The sequence below is a fragment of the Nannobrachium achirus genome, assembly GCF_963921795.1.
Source record: "Nannobrachium achirus genome assembly, chromosome: 6".
NCBI lineage: Eukaryota > Metazoa > Chordata > Actinopteri > Myctophiformes > Myctophidae > Nannobrachium > Nannobrachium achirus.
In genome coordinates, this window is record NC_137815.1 from 32,884,918 (window position 1) to 32,904,507 (window position 19,590).

The 19,590-nt window shown below is 43.8% G+C and overlaps 1 protein-coding gene across 1 annotated transcript in view; it reads left to right on the forward strand.

Moving 5' to 3' along the window:
- Nucleotides 1-1,313: 1,313 nt before the first annotated feature.
- Nucleotides 1,314-19,590, forward strand: part of erc2 (ELKS/RAB6-interacting/CAST family member 2) — a gene marked incomplete at both ends in the record, with an annotated part of 66,943 nt that continues 48,666 nt past the window's right edge. The window contains 2 exons of the mRNA XM_080727810.1: nt 1,314-1,556; nt 2,435-2,863. Of these exons, the coding sequence (XP_080583936.1) occupies nt 1,314-1,556; nt 2,435-2,863 (672 nt within the window). The remainder of the gene's footprint in view (nt 1,557-2,434; nt 2,864-19,590) is intronic.

The following is a 19,590-nucleotide window of genomic DNA, read 5'->3' on the forward strand; positions in this document are numbered from 1 at the left end:
ATACCCTGCTGTCTCTTACCCTAACCTGACTGGAGCACCCGGGACACCGGAGCAAGCGTAGAACGACGAGGGTCCAGCGATCTCCTCCTCCTCCTCCGCAGAGGAGGTCCGTGGCTCATACACTCTGTGTGTGTGTAGCCTGTGTGTGTGTGCTTTCGCGCGTGTGTGTGTACACACACAATAGCTCTTGCAAATAGCCGTGCGGTGCAGTGCTAGCCGGGCTACACGCTAACAACAAGGCATCACGTTGTGCGCGGGGAACCGCACAACGGACGAAGTATACATTGCGCGGCACCGCACGACGGACGAAGTATACATTCACTACTAACTGATATGGCCCCGCCTCCTTTTCAGACTGTTTGAAGAAACACCACGTGACCTACTGTATCATAATGTTAAATTTCGGCCGGTGTCGCCACTCCTTTAACTATCTGAGTATAGTTGAATTTTCTAAATGATCTCAAATTTTTTTTTTATGTCCTCTGTAATTGACATGATCATGATGCATTTGTGTATTTATGGGAAAAAAACACGTTATTGAAATATTATAATACAGGTCTTCATCAATCTGAATAGATTTCTTTTATGAAAAACATTGTATGAACAATGATTTCATACTGTGCAAGTGAACACCAACCCTCCATACTTTTGATTGGTTGTGAAAGATATCATTCCCCAACATAACAACAATTGAGAAACCACTGATTGGGGCATTAAAACAACTAGAAAGATGCAAGTGTGGTTGCCGTGACGCGAAGATGTTTTCAAATAAATGTAATATTTTCCTTTGAGTTGTAGTGGAGTGGAACTAAAAGTACTGAAAACTGGAAATACTCAAGTAAATACCAAAAAATTGTACTTAAGTACAGTACTTAAGTAAATGTACTTAGTTACTTTAGACAACTGGTCGTGAGTGACTCATGCTTCCCTAAGACCAATAAAGCTGTCCCCTTTCTCCCTACACAACCCTGGCCTCAAGCAGAGGGTGTCAGTATTTGTCTCCAGGGCAGCGCCATACTGTAGCCCCATCACCGCATTATAAATCTGTCTTGTGTCTCTTCTTTTATCCGACACATTTTTTTAACCTTTCATCTGACAATTACTTTGCTTCTGTTATGTTTTTGTTTTTCTCAGATCAGACTTTGAAGCAACGCTCCCCCCACCTCTTTGGGCAAACAACGCAACAAACCACTCCAATGTGTGATTGGGAGAATCGGAGCAGTCTCATTACAGCGCGCCCCTGGTAAGAGGACCCCCCCCCCCCCCTCCCCCCCGGTGGTTGGTTTACACCTCCCACTGTGCAGTGGCAGGACATGTACGGCAGTGCCAGAGCAGTAGGCCACATAGAGAGCAGCCCCGCGCGGTCCCCGCGCCTGCCGAGGTCCCCCCGCCTGGGCCACCGGAGGGCCAACAGTGGGGGCGGGGGTGGCGCGGGGGGCGGCGGCAAGACGCTCTCCATGGAGAACATCCAGTCCCTCAACGCTGCCTACGCCACGTCGGGCCCCATGTACCTCAGCGACCACGAGGGCCTGGGCTCCACCGCCACCTACCCCAAGGTAGGTCCACTGGTTCCTGGATTGTTTTTTTTTTGGGGATTGATTTTAAAATGATTTTACTTGTTTATAACGCTCTCAATGGTCTGGCACCTTCGTACCTCTATGACGGATATGTTCCAAACTTGTTCGAAGTGCCTACAATGGCATATAAAAGATACGGTGAAGCAGCATTCTGCTTCAACGGGCCGACGGCCTGGAATAAACTCCCAGCACATCTAAAGCCTGTATCAGAGTGTACGGTGGAGAGCTATCCACCGCAAATTTGAGGTGGAAAGCTTTCCACCTCAAGTCAGAAAATAAGTGCAGTACATCATAGTCACTCACGGTGGAGTCCTGTACGCCTTGACTGACTGGTCTAGATCGACCAATCGGTGAACGGGGTGTAGAGCCTGTCTGTCTGATAGTAAAAACAGAGAGATGTGTTGGGACTTGCGGTGTAAAGCTCTCCACCGTGAGGAATGATGTAACGTTGTAGTTTCATGACTCAAAAAGACTCGAAAAGACTACACCGCGGTGTAAAGCCTTCCACCGCCCAGGCGACTATGATGCCGGCTTAAGACAGTCATCCTCTGTGGATAGCTTTAAAGCACAGCTCAAGACCTATTTCTTCACTCTTGCTTTTAGCTGATTTAAAAATCCCTAGCTGTGCATACATGTCAACACTATTTTAAAAATGTAGTTTTTATGGTAGAGTCCTTATTGAAGTTCTAAATCTTTTTAATGTTGTTTTATGTTTTTACTTTTCTTTTCTGCTTTATTGTTAATCATGTGTACTTTTTCTGTTAAGCACTTCATTTTTGCTCTGTAAAGCACTTTGAGCTGCATTTCATGTCATGAAAGGTGCTATACAAATAACGTTTATTATTATTATTCTTAAGGGCACCATGACCCTGGGGCGTGCCAGAGCGGCCATGTACGGGGGCCGCGTCACGGCCATGGGCAGCAGCCCCAACATCGCCTCGGTGGGGCTGCACCACCAGGCCGACCTGCTGTCCTACAGCGACCTGGGCTCCCTGTCCATGCTGCACCACCACCACCACCACCAGGGGGCCCTGCTGAGGCAGGCCATGAGGAGCAGCGGCGGCGAGATCCTGGAGATGCAGGCGCAGCTCCGGGACACGCAGCGGGAGAACGAGCTGCTGCGCCGGGAGCTGGACCTGAAGGACAGCAAGCTGGGCTCCTCCACAAACAGCATCAAGAGCTTCTGGAGCCCCGAGCTGAAGAAGGAGCGCATCATGCGCAAGGAGGAGGCGGCGCGCACCTCCATCCTGAAGGAGCAGATGAGAGTCACCCACGAGGAGAACCAGGTAAAGGCCGTGTGTCCAGTCCGTGTGCCATCTCACCCTCACATTCACTGGTCCGCTTGAACGCCGGAGTTTTTCATTTGTTCTCAATCCATTCTCTTTGCTTTTTGGTCGCTGCCTTTCACCGTCAGTCTCTCTCTCTCTCACTGTCCTTCCTTGTGCTTTGTGCTCGTCTCGTCATTCTTGTTTCTCCAAAGGCTCACTTTGTCGATCTCTGAATATACTCTTGCTCTTATCACACCAAGTTATCTCGATCAATGCATTGCTGAACCTCTCTGGAAAGAGTTGTGTGTTTACACACGTTTTATGTATACTGTTTCATGATCTGCTAGGACAATACGGAATAAGTTGATTTGATTCTCATTAACTGGTTCATATTGTGAATTAATTCAGCCCCATACTGTAGTTTCTGATAATACTGTTTGAGAGAAAGATAACTGGGCGAATCCATGACTGGCATGGTATTTCTTGTTCGTTGTATTTCAAGAACCTGTGTGTGTGTGTGTGTGTGTGTGTGTGTGTGTGTGTGTGTGTGTGTGTGTGTGTGTGTGTGCGTGCGTGCGTGCGTGCGTGCGTGCGTGCGTGCGTGCGTGCGTGCGTGCGTGCGTGCGTGCGTGCGTGCGTGCGTGCGTGCGTGCGTGCGTGCGTGCGCCGTGTGTGCGTGCGTGCGTGCAGACTTTGGCTATGACTGCCTTCCAAAGTTTGCAGGCCTTGGGTAGGCAACTTTTATAGTTTATGATAACTTTTTCCCCCTTTCTTCTTCTCTCCTTTCCATTTGGCCCACTTGGCTGGCACCCCTTGGCGAACCCCCACTTTGAAAACGTGTGCTCTGCTCAGCTGAATAGATCTACACATCTGTTGTTACATCCTGTAGCAGTGACACACCTTTTTGGATGTAAAGTAGATTGTTTTGTGCAGTGTTGCAGCTGCAGACAAACAGAACACACGGTACAATAAATGAATGGTTTAATGTGGAGGAAGGTGTCACATGTTACTACGCTGGGCTCCGCCGTGAGTTTTGAGGCCAGGCGAGCCGTGATGCAGCAAATTGCTAAACGCCTCAAGCTCAATTTCAGTGGCTGAAAAGTGCCAGCTGGTTGTGCTGTGTTCTCCTCAGCGCATGTCTGAAGGAGGCCTGATTTATGTGTGGCGGCTACAAACATTTGCGTGACGTGTCGACCGAGAAAATAATATATATATATATATATTTTTTCTTTTTTTATGCGTTCTTTTTTTGTCGATGATTTGACGCGATGCAGCATAGATCAGAGTAGCCTACTTGAGTGATGGCTGCCGATATCCTCAGCAGCAGGCTATAGCTATTCATTACTCACAGCTAGCAGACACTGTCACTCCACCTCTCAAGGTTACAGCAGGATACTATTAGTCTGATGTCTGATGTCTGCACCGTGCATGTGTGTGTGCGTGTGCGTGCACACACGCGTGTTTGTATGTGTGTGTTGAGAGGAGGGTGTGTCAGCTGCGTGCACACAATTGTGCACACGTGCCGAGTCTGCCGATCCTTTTTCTAAACATTAGAATTATTGAATGCTTTAACCAGTGAAAAATAGCAGATATACAAGCTCACAGCGCGGCACCGAGTGCCGCGCTGCGGGCTTGTAGATCTGCTATTTTTGAAAAAAGTCGTGAAAATGTGTGCAAATCTTTGAAAACAGAGTTCTTCGGTTCACCAGAGGTAACGCCATCTGCAGTCAGTGCACGCTGGCTGGTCTTCGGAGAATTGACCTATAAACTGCCACTAGGATACCCAGCATTCTGCTTCACAACTGTTTCACCCCTCTCGCTCAGGCTAGGGCTCCACCAAAATGACGGCGTCGTGCCGGCGTCGGACGGCGTCAAAAAATGAACCGGGGCGAATTTGAGCGTCCGACGCGGACGTTGACGTCGGCAGTGGAGCACCCTTCATTGATTAAAACGGGAGCGTTCCCAGCGTTGACGTTGACGCGACGCTCGACGCGCCCGGTGGAGCCGGGGGGTCACAGAGGCGAAAGGGCTACAGATGCCTCAATACATCTACGGCTAGATCTAGAAACAGCTTCTTCCCTTCTGTGATCATTCTGTTGGACTCTTAACTCCCCCAGGACACATGAACTCATACACTGACCTTTTATACAGTATGACTGTTTTTATTGATACCTGTGTTGCTGCCTTTCACATTGGATTGGTGCCATCAAGTCAATTTCGTTGTGCACTTGCGTGCAATGACAAAATAAAATCCATTCCATTCCATTCATTCAAGTGGATGCCCTGGAGCTCTGGAGAATGGACATCCCTAGAGGGGACATCACAGAGGGACCTCACATTTCCCTCACATCTGAAATCTATAGCCTGGCAGCTGAGCCTAGAGAGAGTTTGATAAATGTGCACCTACAGTAGAGGTCCCCTATACCCAGTGGTGGAAACAGTACTCGGGAGTAAAAGTATCAATACTGCAATGTAGACATACAGGGGCGTCACACCAAATTCTGGGCCCTGGGTACAAGGATTCCCTGCGGGCCCCCCATGAATGTTAACTATTGAAAAATAGCAGATATACAAGCTCACAGCGCGGCACCGAGTGCCGCGCTGCGAGCTTGTAGATCTGCTATTTTTGGAAAATCTTGAAAATGTGTGCCATGTTTCCATGTCAGTGATGCTCAAACTTTTTCATGTGAAGGACCCCCCATCTCAAAATATGTAGTTCCAGGGACCCCCCAGAAGCAAACTTTGAGTTACAAATGTTCACTTAAAAATACATATATTCAAAGATTTGCGCACATGTTCACGACTTTTCAAAAATAGCAGATCTACAAGCTCGCAGCGCGGCACTCGGTGCCGCGCTGTGAGCTTGTATATCTGCTATTTTTCAATAGCTAAAGTTACTAGGGCCCCTCCACCACCTTGGGCCCTAGTAACTCAGTCCCACTTTCCTACCCCTTGTGACGCCCCTGTAGACATACTCTGTCAGGGCACGGTCACACAGCACTTTTATTCTACCTGTGAGGACGGATTCTGCCATTGCATTTCAATGGGAATTTTGCTGTTTTTATTTTCAGAAATCCGCTTCTGGCAGCAAAGTACTGCATTCCCATTGAAATGCATTGGCAGTATCCGCCCTCATAGGTAGAATATTATTCTGCTGTGACCGTGCACTTAGGGCACGTTGAGTATAAGTACAAAGGTATTGGTATCAAAATGTACTCATTATGCAGAGTGTCCCATTTCACAAGTTTTCAAAAAGGTTTAAAATGTATAGAAATCTTCAAGCAGATCTTCAAACTCACAATGGTGAGCTTATGTAGATCGGCTATTTTCAAATGGCCAGAATGTATATAGGGCTGAAGTGGGTAATGTATGCAATGATAATTACAAATAATAAAAATCTACTAAGTAGTAACTAAAGTTTTCAAATAATTATAGTGCAGTAAAAGTAAAATATTTCCCTCTGAGATGTAGTGGAGTAGATGTAAAAATACTGAAAATTGTTAAAATGTGCTCACTTTCCAGCCCTGTAAAATATATATGGTATACTGTACAGTACACACAGCCTCTGATGGAGGTACTATTCATAATATCAGTTATTCACCATTCTCTGTGCTGGTAAATATTGATTGTAATAAGAGCTTGTCTATTCAGCTTGATTAAGTAGAAGCTAAATTTTGTTCACTATAAAATGCATAGCAACAGCACAGGCTTTCATGGGTACACAGTTAAAATCCTGTGTTCATTTATCCTTATGTAACACAGAAAGTGTGCAGAAGGGTCCTTGTTTTTACTGTGCATGTGTTCTGTACAATGGCAGGATTCCATGTCTGTCTTTTTAGCCTTGAAGATCGCTGGCTGTAATGCTGTGAATGATCTCTGCATCCCTCCCCGCCAGAGTTAATGAAGTGTGTCGGCTAATAAAAGGCAGATGTGCCTAGTTACTGTAACTGCTCATTTGTGTCTTGATTTGTGGGATGCATGAGTCCTGACGCAAACAAGGTTCTAGTGGGAAGGTTTTGCTCCTACCCATTGGGCTAGTTGAGAGGCTTGAACGGAGAAAGAATTGGCTCATTAATTATAGAGTCATTTTAGGCCAATCATCACATCTGTCTCAGAGAAGATCTTTGCAGTTTTGCCTCAGGTGCCTTAAGCCTCTATTAGCGCAAGCAAACATAATAAATAATTTATACTGTGAACATTTTGACCGGAGAAATGCATTGTTACTCCTCCACCATCTCTACAAAGAGATGGGTGTATAGTCAGATGGTGTCAGAGTAACAATCCATGTTTTACAAGGTTTGTAATACCGTGAGTTAATCTATTCTAATGCCACCGCTGCTAGGCCACATTAACGCTGCTGGCCTCCCTATTTTGGGCATGTTGTCATGGCCAAACATTCTCTAAAATAGCCCTGGCATGTCCTTAAATTATACACATTCAATGTGCCTGTGTGAGCTTGGACTGTACTTCAGCTATTTTCCTCTTATGTCGATCTCAGGCTTAAGTGGTTATAAATGGCAAAAAAAAAAAAAACTGTCTACAGCACAAGACATTTGCTTCTTCCTGAGAATAGTGAGATGGTTTAAGTACTAAGACCTGACCATTAATTGTACAACAATGTAGGGATAATAGGCAACATGGATAAAATCAAATATTACAGTATTTTTGAGAAAATGCTGTAATATCAATATTGTACCTATATCGTGATGACAATGTACATTTCTGTAATCATTTGTGACATGTTGGGAGCTTTCGCTATATTTGAAGGTTTATGGGAAAATATTTCCTTTGTGCTGAAAAAAATGGGACATATTATGCATGATGAGTACTTTCTACTTTTGGTTCTTTAAATGGTTCTACATTTTGATACCAATACTTACTGTATGTACTTTTACTCAAGTAAATGTGGAATTCCGGACTTCTACAGTACTTGTGACAAGATTATTTCTATATTGCAGTACTTTTTTTTTCCAAGTAAAAAGTGTGAGTACTTTTTCCACCACTGAGTGTAGCCTACTACTGTACCATATCTGACTGATTCAGGAGGCCTTCTGCTCAGTCAGCCAGTCAGCCACCCATCAAGCCAATCCCCAAAATGGAGGCTAAGCCTCCCATATCACCCTGCTGTTTATGCACAGATAGCTGGGCCACAGCTTCTTGAGACGTGACATGGTTTTCTGCTGAAGCCATGGTAAAAAAACAACAACTTTGAGCTCTGGGTTGTTGCATATATGTCACCATGCAGTGAAAAGACAGATGTGCTGTACACTATAAATGGCCCCCGCTAGGGGAAGGACTGTCTTTTTCAACACTGGGGCGGGGAGTATAGGCCAGGGGTTTTCAAAGTGGGTGACGGGGCACCCTGGGGTGCCATGACGGCAGTCCAGGGGTGCCACAAGATAATTTGATAATATTTGGAATTTATTTGGACACTTGAAAAAATATTAAGTATCATTTTAAACTTGAAGTACAAAGTTATTTTCAGTCAGTTCTAACCAAAATGGCTATTATCTCAACATTTTCCTTGCAACATAATCACTAAAATATCGTCGCTGTCGGGCAGAAACCTCGTATCTCCAAGTTTCAAATGTGTACGTCTTTTGGTAAAGCAAAGCCCTGCTTCATCATACAAGACTGTCATACAAAACTAGTGAAAGCTGTTTTCACTAGTTTGGTACATTTTATAGATGATAAATACAAAACGAACAGTTTGGACATACAAGGTTTCCACCCGACAACTACGATATGCTATAAATATAAGGTGCTGGGAGTGAAAATTATAATGTAGGGGTGCCTCGGATTAAAATCATATTTATGGGGTGCCCTGAGACAAAAACTGCTTTCTGGCCAGTGATGGCGGACCCCATACAAGGGCAAAAACGAATTAAATTTCGCTCTGATAGAAACCAATGGGTCACGTGACGGTTTTTACGGTCTTTTTACGGTCTATGACATAAACATGCTGTAACCATAAAGTGGTGTCTTAGAAACCCATGAGGGTTGAGCACTTTGTGTGCAGGACACAAAAATAAAATAATCAATCAGTCAATCAATGTAGCCATTATTCACACAGTACAGCAGGTGGTTTTATTTGTATTGATTGAATTGCAAAATAGTAAGTACAGAGGTAAGATTTTTACAATGATTGTTAAAAGGATAACACAAAAAGCCCTGGGGGCTTAATTGTTTCCATCGTGGTCCTGTTTATTCAATTCATCAAGGCATTGGACGATGTACAATAATTTACAATAATAAACAAGACATAAACAATGAACATATGAACATTAAAGCAGATGTAGTGTTCTGCTGACATAAGCAGATTTTTGGCGATAGCTTATTTAAATTTTAAATTTAAATGTTATTATATTATAGAGGCTATAATGCTTCCTAAAGAAATCTAGTCTCTGTATGCAACACTTCTATGGGCCTCAGTCTGCCTCTAAAACTTTTCATTTTAGTCAGGAACACTCACTCTAAGTAGATTTAACCATTTATTGCATACATGGAATACAGTTAATCTTGGCGTTAAAGGGCTCTGATTTCTGAGATGTTCCATGAATTTTGTGCATGCTTTTTGAGCATGCTAAGCAAAATCAGGTAACGCTAAGCAATACCCCCCATAGGGATACAATAGAAGAACAATAGCAATACATTGACATGTGACTTAGTCAAAATAACAGTATTTGAGCTTAACATTGACATGTAACTTAATCAGACAAACAAAAGTATTTGAGCTTAGCCAGACTGATCGTGCAAAGGTGGAGGCTGGGGTGGAGGAGGCAGCTAGCAGCGAATGATTTCCGAAGCTTCGGAAACCAAGCATAGGTAGAGAAAGCAAGCCGTGTTTAAAGGCGCTTTCCCTACTGATTGAGAGCTTTGATTGGAGTATGGCAGTCATGTGACCTAATGACCAGCAGATACGAGAATGAGGATTGAGAACAGAGCTGACTGACAGCTGACTACAGCTGGGCGGGACGACTCCTGTGTGCTGCATAAACTAACATGTTCGCTTCATTTATCATGTGAGAAGCTCTGTCAGTGGTCCAGAAAGTATATAGCCTGCTTGCGATTAACCAATCACGGTGCCTCTCGTTTGGATTGGTTAGGCCATTCTGGGTCTGCTGGTTCATGCATCAATGAGCTGCTAGTGACAGATAACACAATCGTCATCGAACGTTATCTACAGCTTATATTAGTGGTCAGAGTATTGATATGCAGATGATGTCATGCCATATACTAGACTAGTATGTATGCCCCGCTGTGTGCCATGGACACAGGAAGTATCATGTGGACAGTCATTGTGCGTGCGAACAGACCCCACTGCTCCTTCTCCGGAAATCCATCTCTGCAGATATATGGCTCCTAGCTTTCAGTGGTGAAGACTAACTAGTCTGGGATCACTTCACTTTTCGGGTTTGTAACCGGTCTGGAGCGGAAACCACAAAACGGCATGTTGTAGTACTAAAAGGACTACAATTTGCCGGAAAGATCAAACCGGATTCAGTTTTAACCCAAAATATTCCCCTGCGCTCAAGGACACACTTTTAGGACCTACCTAATAAACTCCTTGATGCGGAGTAGTTTTGCTTTTGAAAAATTCGTTTGGTATATGCATCTTTTAGTCCAACTTTTAGCGACTGGCAAGACTACACAAGGCTACTCAAGCATTTTAATAGGGATTGTGGAAACAAACGGAGGGAACCAAATCAAAGCGACGCTGCTTCTTCTAGTGGTTTCCGCGCTCTAGGCGGAAACCAAACGGCATATTGTGAACGAACACCAGGCTTTCTCTCAGAAAGCCTGGTGGGCGAGGTTAGAGATAGCCGGGCAGATAACAGAAATAATCGTTCACTTGCGGATACAAGCACCAAAATTGGCACACATACTCCTTAGGGATTGCTCTTTTCATAAAACCATCTGGCCAAATAAAATTTCAAGATGGCGGCCATGTTTCAAGATGGCCACCATTGAATATACAGTAATCTTGCATTCCGCAATAAAATACCATAGACCTGTCCTATTTGAATGATCTTGGTGTCAAATAATACATTTTTCACTATGTAGAATCCAAATTTGGACCCATGGACTTACTCACTGGCTTCCTTGTACCATATATCAGTCCCGGAATCCTAATATTCTGCTAAATTAGAGGTTTGTGTTATGTCTGACTCGTGTAAAATGGGTGGTAGTGTATATCTTAGTATTGTTAGAGGTTTATAGTGTGTGTATGTGTGTGTGTGTGTGTGTGTGTGTGTGTGTGTGTGTGTGTGTGTGTGTGTGTGTGTGTGTGTGTGTGTGTGTGTGTGTGTGTGTGGGGGGGGGGGGGGGGGGTGGTAATGTAGTAATGTAGTAACTCAACAGAGCGGATTTCAATGCACAGCGGCTGACGCGGCTAAAATGCATGGTAGATATAATAGCGCCGTGGGATCACTCTTTGTCTAGTCTCTATTCTTCGACCTTTTCGACTAGGGTAACCATGCCAGGAGTACAAGACTCCTGCCGACATAGCTCTGGGGGTCATGGAGACACGCAAACTGCCTCACCAGTCACCACGATAAGGTGATGATCCCGTCGAGGCAGGAGGTAGTTTTTTTTTTGTCTTTTCACGTTTTTTCTATCTAGGGCCTAGGCAGTATAGTACAATAGTATAGTAGGCCTAGACTACAACGCTTCTAAACCTCGCACCTGCAGCTGCACAGTGCCGTGCAGGTCAGACCAAAGCGGTAGCATTTGCATCGACTGCAGCATTCCAACTTGCATCCACACTTGGTCAGCTGCTGGCAACTCTCTGCAATGGGTGGGAGCTCAGTCCATTCAATCTGCCACAGATCTCCTTTCTTGGTCCAGCCCCAGTTGTCAGGAGTCTGCATTTCTGGTTGACATACTGTTGACTGACTCCAGATGCAGGCCGCTTGATAGGAAGCGCGCTTCACATGTTGCTTCAGTGCTGCTTGCGTTGGAGGAATGGCTTCGTATGGCCTCTGCTTCCGAGCAAACAAGTCCAACCTCGCATCATTGACACCTTCAGCTGTTCTGGATCGGTCGTACATCATGATCACAAACTTCTCCAAGGTTTTCAGGTCTTCATCATCCACTACAGGTGGGTAATGGCTGAGTTTGCTGAAGACACCGGAAGCCTCATCACAAACATTCCAGGTTTGCCACGCAGACTTCTTCCCCTTTCTGCGGAATGCTGAAACAACATTGCAGCCAGTGAAGGCATGGAAGAAGAGCATCCCTTTGCTCTTTTCTGCAAGAGTGCAACACAGGTCATGAACAGGAATCCACTTTAAGTTCTGTCTTTGGCCAAAGGCAACCCACAACTGCTGCAGACCAAGCTCCTGAAGTGCCTGCAGAACACTGACTGCGATGACAACAACATCTGTGTCGTTGGCTTTGACCATGATGACCTTGCTGCCTGCTTCTGTGGCATGCCTGGCATGCACAAAGATCCGTGTGTCCGCTTCTTCGTGACTGCATGGTGCCACCCCAGCCAGATTGATAGTGCTGTTGCTGAGAGCATCTTCTTCCTTGGTCACAATGACCACATTTGGTGAGGCCACACATGCTATCTTATCAGCCAGAACGTTGAATAGGGGTCATGAACAGGAATCCACTTTAAGTTCTGTCTTTGGCCAAAGGCAACCCACAACTGCTGCAGACCGAGCTCCTGAAGTGCCTGCAGAACACTGACTGCGATGACAACAACATCTGTGTCGTTGGCTTTGACCATGATGACCTTGCTGCCTGCTTCTGTGGCATGCCTGGCATGCACAAAGATCTGTGTGTCCGCTTCTTCGTGACTGCATGGTGCCACCCCAGCCAGATTGATAGTGCTGTTGCTGAGAGCATCTTCTTCCTTGGTCACAATGACCACATTTGGTGAGGCCACACATGCTATCTTATGAGCCAGAACGTTGAATAGCAACAGCACTATCAATCTGGCTGGGGTGGCACCATGCAGTCACGAAGAAGCGGACACACAGATCTTTGTGCATGCCAGGCATGCCACAGAAGCAGGCAGCAAGGTCATCATGGTCAAAGCCAACGACACAGATGTTGTTGTCATCGCAGTCAGTGTTCTGCAGGCACTTCAGGAGCTCGGTCTGCAGCAGTTGTGGGTTGCCTTTGGCCAAAGACAGAACTTAAAGTGGATTCCTGTTCATGACCTGTGTTGCACTCTTGCAGAAAAGAGCAAAGGGATGCTCTTCTTCCATGCCTTCACTGGCTGCGATGTTGTTTCAGCATTCCGCGGAAAGGGGAAGAAGTCTGCGTGGCAAACCTGGAATGTTTGTGATGAGGCTTCCGGTGTCTTCAGCAAACTCAGCCATTACCCACCTGTAGTGGATGATGAAGACCTGAAAACCTTGGAGAAGTTTGTGATCATGATGTACGACCGATCCAGCACAGCTGAAGGTGTCAATGATGCGAGGTTGGACTTGTTTGCTCGGAAGCAGAGGCCATACGAAGCCATTCCTCCAACGCAAGCAGCACTGAAGCAACATGTGAAGCGCGCTTCCTATCAAGCGGCCTGCATCTGGAGTCAGTCAACAGTATGTCAACCAGAAATGCAGACTCCTGACAACTGGGGCTGGACCAAGAAAGGAGATCTGTGGCAGATTGAATGGACTGAGCTCCCACCCATTGCAGAGAGTTGCCAGCAGCTGACCAAGTGTGGATGCAAGTTGGAATGCTGCCACTTTGGTCTGACCTGCACGGCACTGTGCAGCTGCAGGTGCGAGGTTTAGAAGCGTTTGTAGTCTAGGCCTACTATACTATTGTACTATACTGCCTAGGCCCTAGATAGAAAAAACGTAAAAAAAAATTAAAAAAAATAAAAAAACTCGATGGGATCATCACCTTATCGTGGTGAGGCAGTTTGTGTGTCTCCATGACCCCCAGAGCTATGTCGGCAGGAGTCTTGTACTCCTGGCAGGTTACCCAAGTCGAAAAGGTCGAAGATAGAGACTAGACAAGAGTGATCCCACAGCGCTATTATATCTACCATGCATTTTAGCCACGTCAGCCGCTGTGCATTGAAATCCGCTCTGTTGAGTTACTACATTACTACATTCCCCCCCCCCCCCCCCCCCCCCCCCCCCCCCACACACACACACACACATAAACACACACACATAAACACTATACACCTCTAACAATACTAAGATATACACTACCACCCATTTTACCGAGTCAGACATAACACAAACCTCTAATTTAGCAGAATATTAAGATTCCGGGACTGATATATGGTACAAGGAAGCCATTGAGTAAGTCCAGGGGTCCAAATTTGGATTCTACATAGTGATAAATGTATGATTTGACACCAAAATCATTCAAATAGGACAGGTCTATGGGATTTTATTGCGGATGCAAGATTACTGTATATTCAATGGCGGCCATCATGAAAATTGGCCGCCATCTTGATTTTTTTTTTGGCCAGATGGTTTTCTGAAAGAGCAATGCCTAAGGAGTATGTGTGCCAATTTTGGTGCTTGTATCCGCAATGTGAACGATTCACCTGTAATATGCACTTTATCTGCCTCGCTAAGACTGACTAAGTATAGATTTACTCAAGTACTGTACTTTGAGGTACTTTTAATTTTCTGGAGTAGGGTTAAGGTTCTACTCCACTACATATTATTGTACTTTTACTCCACTATAATTATTTGAAAAATAGTTACTAGTTACTTTGTAGATTTTGATTATTACAAAACATTTATTACTCACTTCAGCCCTATAATTTCGACCATTTGAAAATATCCGATCTCCAAGCTCATAATGCTTTTTATACATTTATACTGTACACTGTAAAAAACATGTTAACTCATTGCATGCCAGGCCCGATAGTCCCGAGATTATTTTAATGTCTTTCCCTGCCAGGCCCGATAGTCCCGAGAATTTCCGCCATTTTGAAAAAAAAAATAATAATTTTTTCAAAAAAAGATTTTTTTCAAAAAAAAATTGGACCCCAAAAAATGTAGTAGGCATGATAGAAATCGCGAAATTGCATGTTTAACCCCCATAGCAACCCCATCTATCAAACATGGCAGCCATCTTTGTTTACATTTTAGGAAAACATAATGGCTTGTATCTCATGAATGCCTGAACGGATTTCCATTCGGATTTTTTTGTTTGAAAGCTGTGAGCAATGTGGACACACGTGGTGCATTATCTAGGCATGGGTGTGCATGATCCGTGCACTATGAATTACATGGAAGTCTATGGAGACCAGAGGCACCATAGAGTACGAAGGTATTGTTAAATGGTGGGGAATGTGTTAAATAGGACATTCTGCATAATGAGTACTTTATAATTTTGGTACCTAACGTACATTTTGATGCCAATACCTTTGCACTTTTACTTAAGAATAGAATACTTTCAATCATGCACAAATAGTACATATGACCCACACACCATCTTACACTTGGCCCAAGAACTCTTTATTATTTAATAATGCAACGTTTCGGTCAACGACCTTCTTCGAAACGTTGCATTATTAAATAAAAGAGTTCTTGGGCCAAGTTTAAGATGGTGTGCGGGTCATATGTACTATTTGTGCATGATTGAAAGTATACATTGATCCCTGCCTACGCACCCGTCTCTAAGCCTATCAGGTGTGCATAAGACCTCGTTGCCTACTTAAGTAATAGAATACCATACTTTTTTACTTGTTTAACAGAGCATATCTAGGTTGCAGTATTTACACTTATACTTAAAGGTATGTCACGCATCGAAATATTACATTATGCTACAGTAGGTCACGTTGTCTTTCTCCAACAAAAAGGGGGCGGGACCGTATTAGTTAGTAGTTAATGTACCGTATATTACCAATTAGTAGCCCGATGGCAAACTGCCTCCTGGTCTCTTTTAAATGCCCGGGGTCTGACCCCATTTTGCGCAATAAACGCCTGTCTCAAATAAACGCCAGGTTCGTTTAAACGCCTGGGCCATTATTTGCAATTTATTTCAACTTATGGTCATTTATGGTCCAGAATCACTCATTACCTACTGCCGCTGCCTCTGTGATGTTATTCGGGGGGGGGGGGGTCCGCGGCCATATGGTTTTGGGGCACAGAAAACGTTTTAGAGCCACCGATCTAGAAGGCATTTTGTAGAATCGCCCTCAGATCTTAATGGGTTAAAATGAAGCATTGATCCTGCTGCCCTTCCCGTCGTAGCTCCTACGGTCTTGTCTAAAAGACTTAACAAGCCATAGTGGATGTGTGTGGTGAGGTTCTCCCCAGGGAGGGAGAGGGTGTGTGGACTGAAGTGACTCTGTCTCCACAGCCAGTTGGGGGAACACCACAGTAACATGTGGCCTAGCCTAACAGCTGGTGCAAAATGCTTCGTTCCGCCTTGGCTCCTTCTCACTGGGCCAGTGGTGGAAAAAGTACTCAAATGTTTTACTTAAAGGTGCATGAAACCCCAAATCACCTTTTCTATAAATATATATTATATAAATGAGTCACTTGTGATAGGGAGCAATGATATGTTTCAATTTGCCCATAGGCTTGTGGATTCAAAGCTTTCTGCTGTTTCTGTAGCTAATTCTCTGTACTTTCAGTTTCTGTGTAGAAAAGAAAGATTTGGCGCCACTCACTTGCTCACTCCATTCTTTTTCTTTGTTTTATATAGATTTGTATCAGTGGGGCGTGGTTTCACTGTACTTGCAGCCAGAGAGCAGAGACTCCGTCAGCAGACCGCCCACAGTTTACACTGTGTAGTGTCTGTGTTTCCTGGTTCTCTCTCACAATTCGGACAGTTCTTTAGATTTTAGGGTAGCTTCTTCGTATTTGGTGTTTTATCATATTAGTATTTTCAATGGTTTTAGTAGGATATATTCCATTTTAGTATTTTAGCGATGGGTTGTTCGCCATCGTTGACTCGTTCTGAGTAAACAGTCTACATGAGTACGGGTGGGGAAAGTTAAACCATGGATAAAATCTCAGACGGCTTGTTTGTAAAAGACTTGCATTTTTACCGGTAAATATGCCATGGAGTTGCGGAATCTTCATAATGTTTTACACCTGCAAAAAAAATGTACTTCTGAAATGCAGACAGCAAGTTCGTATAGCTTCTCTGAGGCTAGTTTCAGAACATATGATATGCATGCTCAACCCCGCCCCCTCCCCCCATAACAGCATATAACCACGCCTACATTTTAGATTTCTTTTCATATTCTGAATTCTGATCAAATAAATAAAGAGGCTGGGTTTCATGTACCTTTAAGTAAAAGTAACCATGCCACAATTTACAAATGGTCTGTTAGGGCACGGTCAAATAAGGAAATTGCAATTGTGTGTGTGTAATTATTTATCACATATCAAATACATCCAATAATATCTTCGTCTTCTATGTAGGTCAGTCCCTTTGCGCGATCAGAACCCCATTTGCCCTACAACGATTCACATACAGACACCTTTGCATGAATCAGAACGATGCAAAAATAAAGTGTATGATTAATGCACCACTACTTATTCATTATTACAATAAGTTAGCATTTGAACAAGCAAATTCCGTCACTGCACATTAATGTTATGCTGATTAATTCACATGAACTAAATATATTCTCTATGGCACAATGGCATTTTTGTGCACAGCATATTGTGTGTATGTTTACTTTTATGTTGCAGTGAGGTAACTTTTGTTACACGGTATCTGTTAGTTGGTCTTCAAGAATAGATTCCAGTGAAACTCAGAAAAGATACAGTATCATACTCAAAATATGAAACCACATGACTTGTTTTCTATAAATTACAGGGCAGGGCAGAGACCACTGAGTGGGCAGGTGCTCAAATCTCACAAAGCGTAGCGTGCTCGCAGACTTTTAGGGTGGTCTTTTGGTGGGGGTCCCTTGAGCCATTTCACACCAGAAATGGAGCTAGTACATAGAACTTATGGCAGTCTCAAATAAAGTTGTTTGCAGCTGCAGGGTTAACGAGGTGGTAGGGAACTTGACATCTCTGCATCAGGTGAAACTAGGACTGATTGATGGCAGCCAGCTCATTTAAGTTATGATTATAAATAATAATATGGGCCACAGATGTTGGGCAGGCCATTATTTTGAGGCAAAAGGGCAGGTGCCCAAAGCCCCACCCCCCTCTGCACGTTCCTGATAAATTACACACCCCACAAAGCCTTGAATTCAGAGTTTTGTTTTTGTCGCGTTCCTGAGCCAATAATTTGATGGGGTTGAACCGTTCAGTGATTTGCTCAAGGACACTACAACACTAACTCTGGGGGATCCCAGGATCGAACCGGAAACCTTGCGGTTCCCATCCGGCCGCTCTACCGGCCACTCTACCAAGCCACTGCCGGCCCATGTGTGTCCTTTCACTCCCATCTCTCAAGATTCTCCAGAGAGTCGTTCAGTATTGATGTTCAGCAACGCCTCTCCTGCACTTACCCCGGCCCTAGACTCAAGTTACCTTTTAGCCTACAGCTGTATTTAGGGCTGTAACTGTTAATCACACTAAATGGTTTAATTGATTATAAAATATTAATAATATTAAAAAAAAGAAAAGCAAAATCGATGAATCTTGTGAGCTTGTACTGTAGATGGATTTCCCGCAACACCGTTGTATGACAAAAATATAAAATAGAGATGAAGTGGTTCATCGATTTAGTCGATTCTAAAATAAAAATTCACATTTATTTCCACCTCTGGCCTGCTACCTGTATCAACTCTCCTCAGGGCCAAGTGCAGGTGAATAAATGCTGTGCTCTGCTGGGTTGGTTGTGAGTGTAACAGTATATTGTCAGCCATCATCACATCACAACACACAGTTTAGAAATGCAGCACGCAGCAGGGTGGTCTGAGTCAGCACTTTATAGGACTGTCTATGTGTTCCATTTAAGGACACACACACACGCACGCACGCACACACACGCACGCACGCACACACACACACACACACACACACACACGCACGCGCAAACAGTTCACACTTCACAGCTCTGGGGAACAAGCATGAAGTCACGATGTTGGAGCTATAGGGCGATATTGAACATAACATGTTCAAACACCTCATTGAGAAAAAATGCATGAAAATTTTTAATGCATTTTCCCTCACTTACAGTAAGTAAAACATTAAATTAAATTAAAACTTACTATCGGGCTGAGTGGTTATAGTGCACTGTTAGAAATTGTTCTTTTGTTGAGTATTATTTAAGCAATATTATGAAGTGAAATATACTCAATATAATTGTGTCCTTGATTTTGTGGCTATTATATGAACATGTTAACATTAAATAAAAATGGAATCCAATCATTCTAGTTAAAAATGCCCAAAATGGCTCCAAGGTAGATGGGCCATGATTTTGTATGTTTTTCTTTACTATGCAATTTTTTTTATAATTTTTATTAAAAAAAAATATATATATATTATAGCCTTTGATCTAAAGACGTCAAAGACGTCATTGGCACACAGGGCCCATTGAAAAAAGCAGTCATGAGACGTCATTGGCATTGAGTGAGTTAAATAAAATATGATGATTCTGAGAATGATATTTGAATATAACCTAATTTTATCTGGTAGTCTCTAAGGTACTATTCCAGCCCTCAGCAATGTGTGGAAGTGTCTATGAGCAAACAGTACTTAACCCCTATCTGCTCCCCTCCTCTGTGGGCAGCACTCAGCTTGGTTAAGCTGAAAACTGATAAGTAGGCTATAAAAAAAGTAAACTATTGATATTGTGTAAATCTAAGTTCACTATTGAGTCACAGAAATATGGTGTTATGA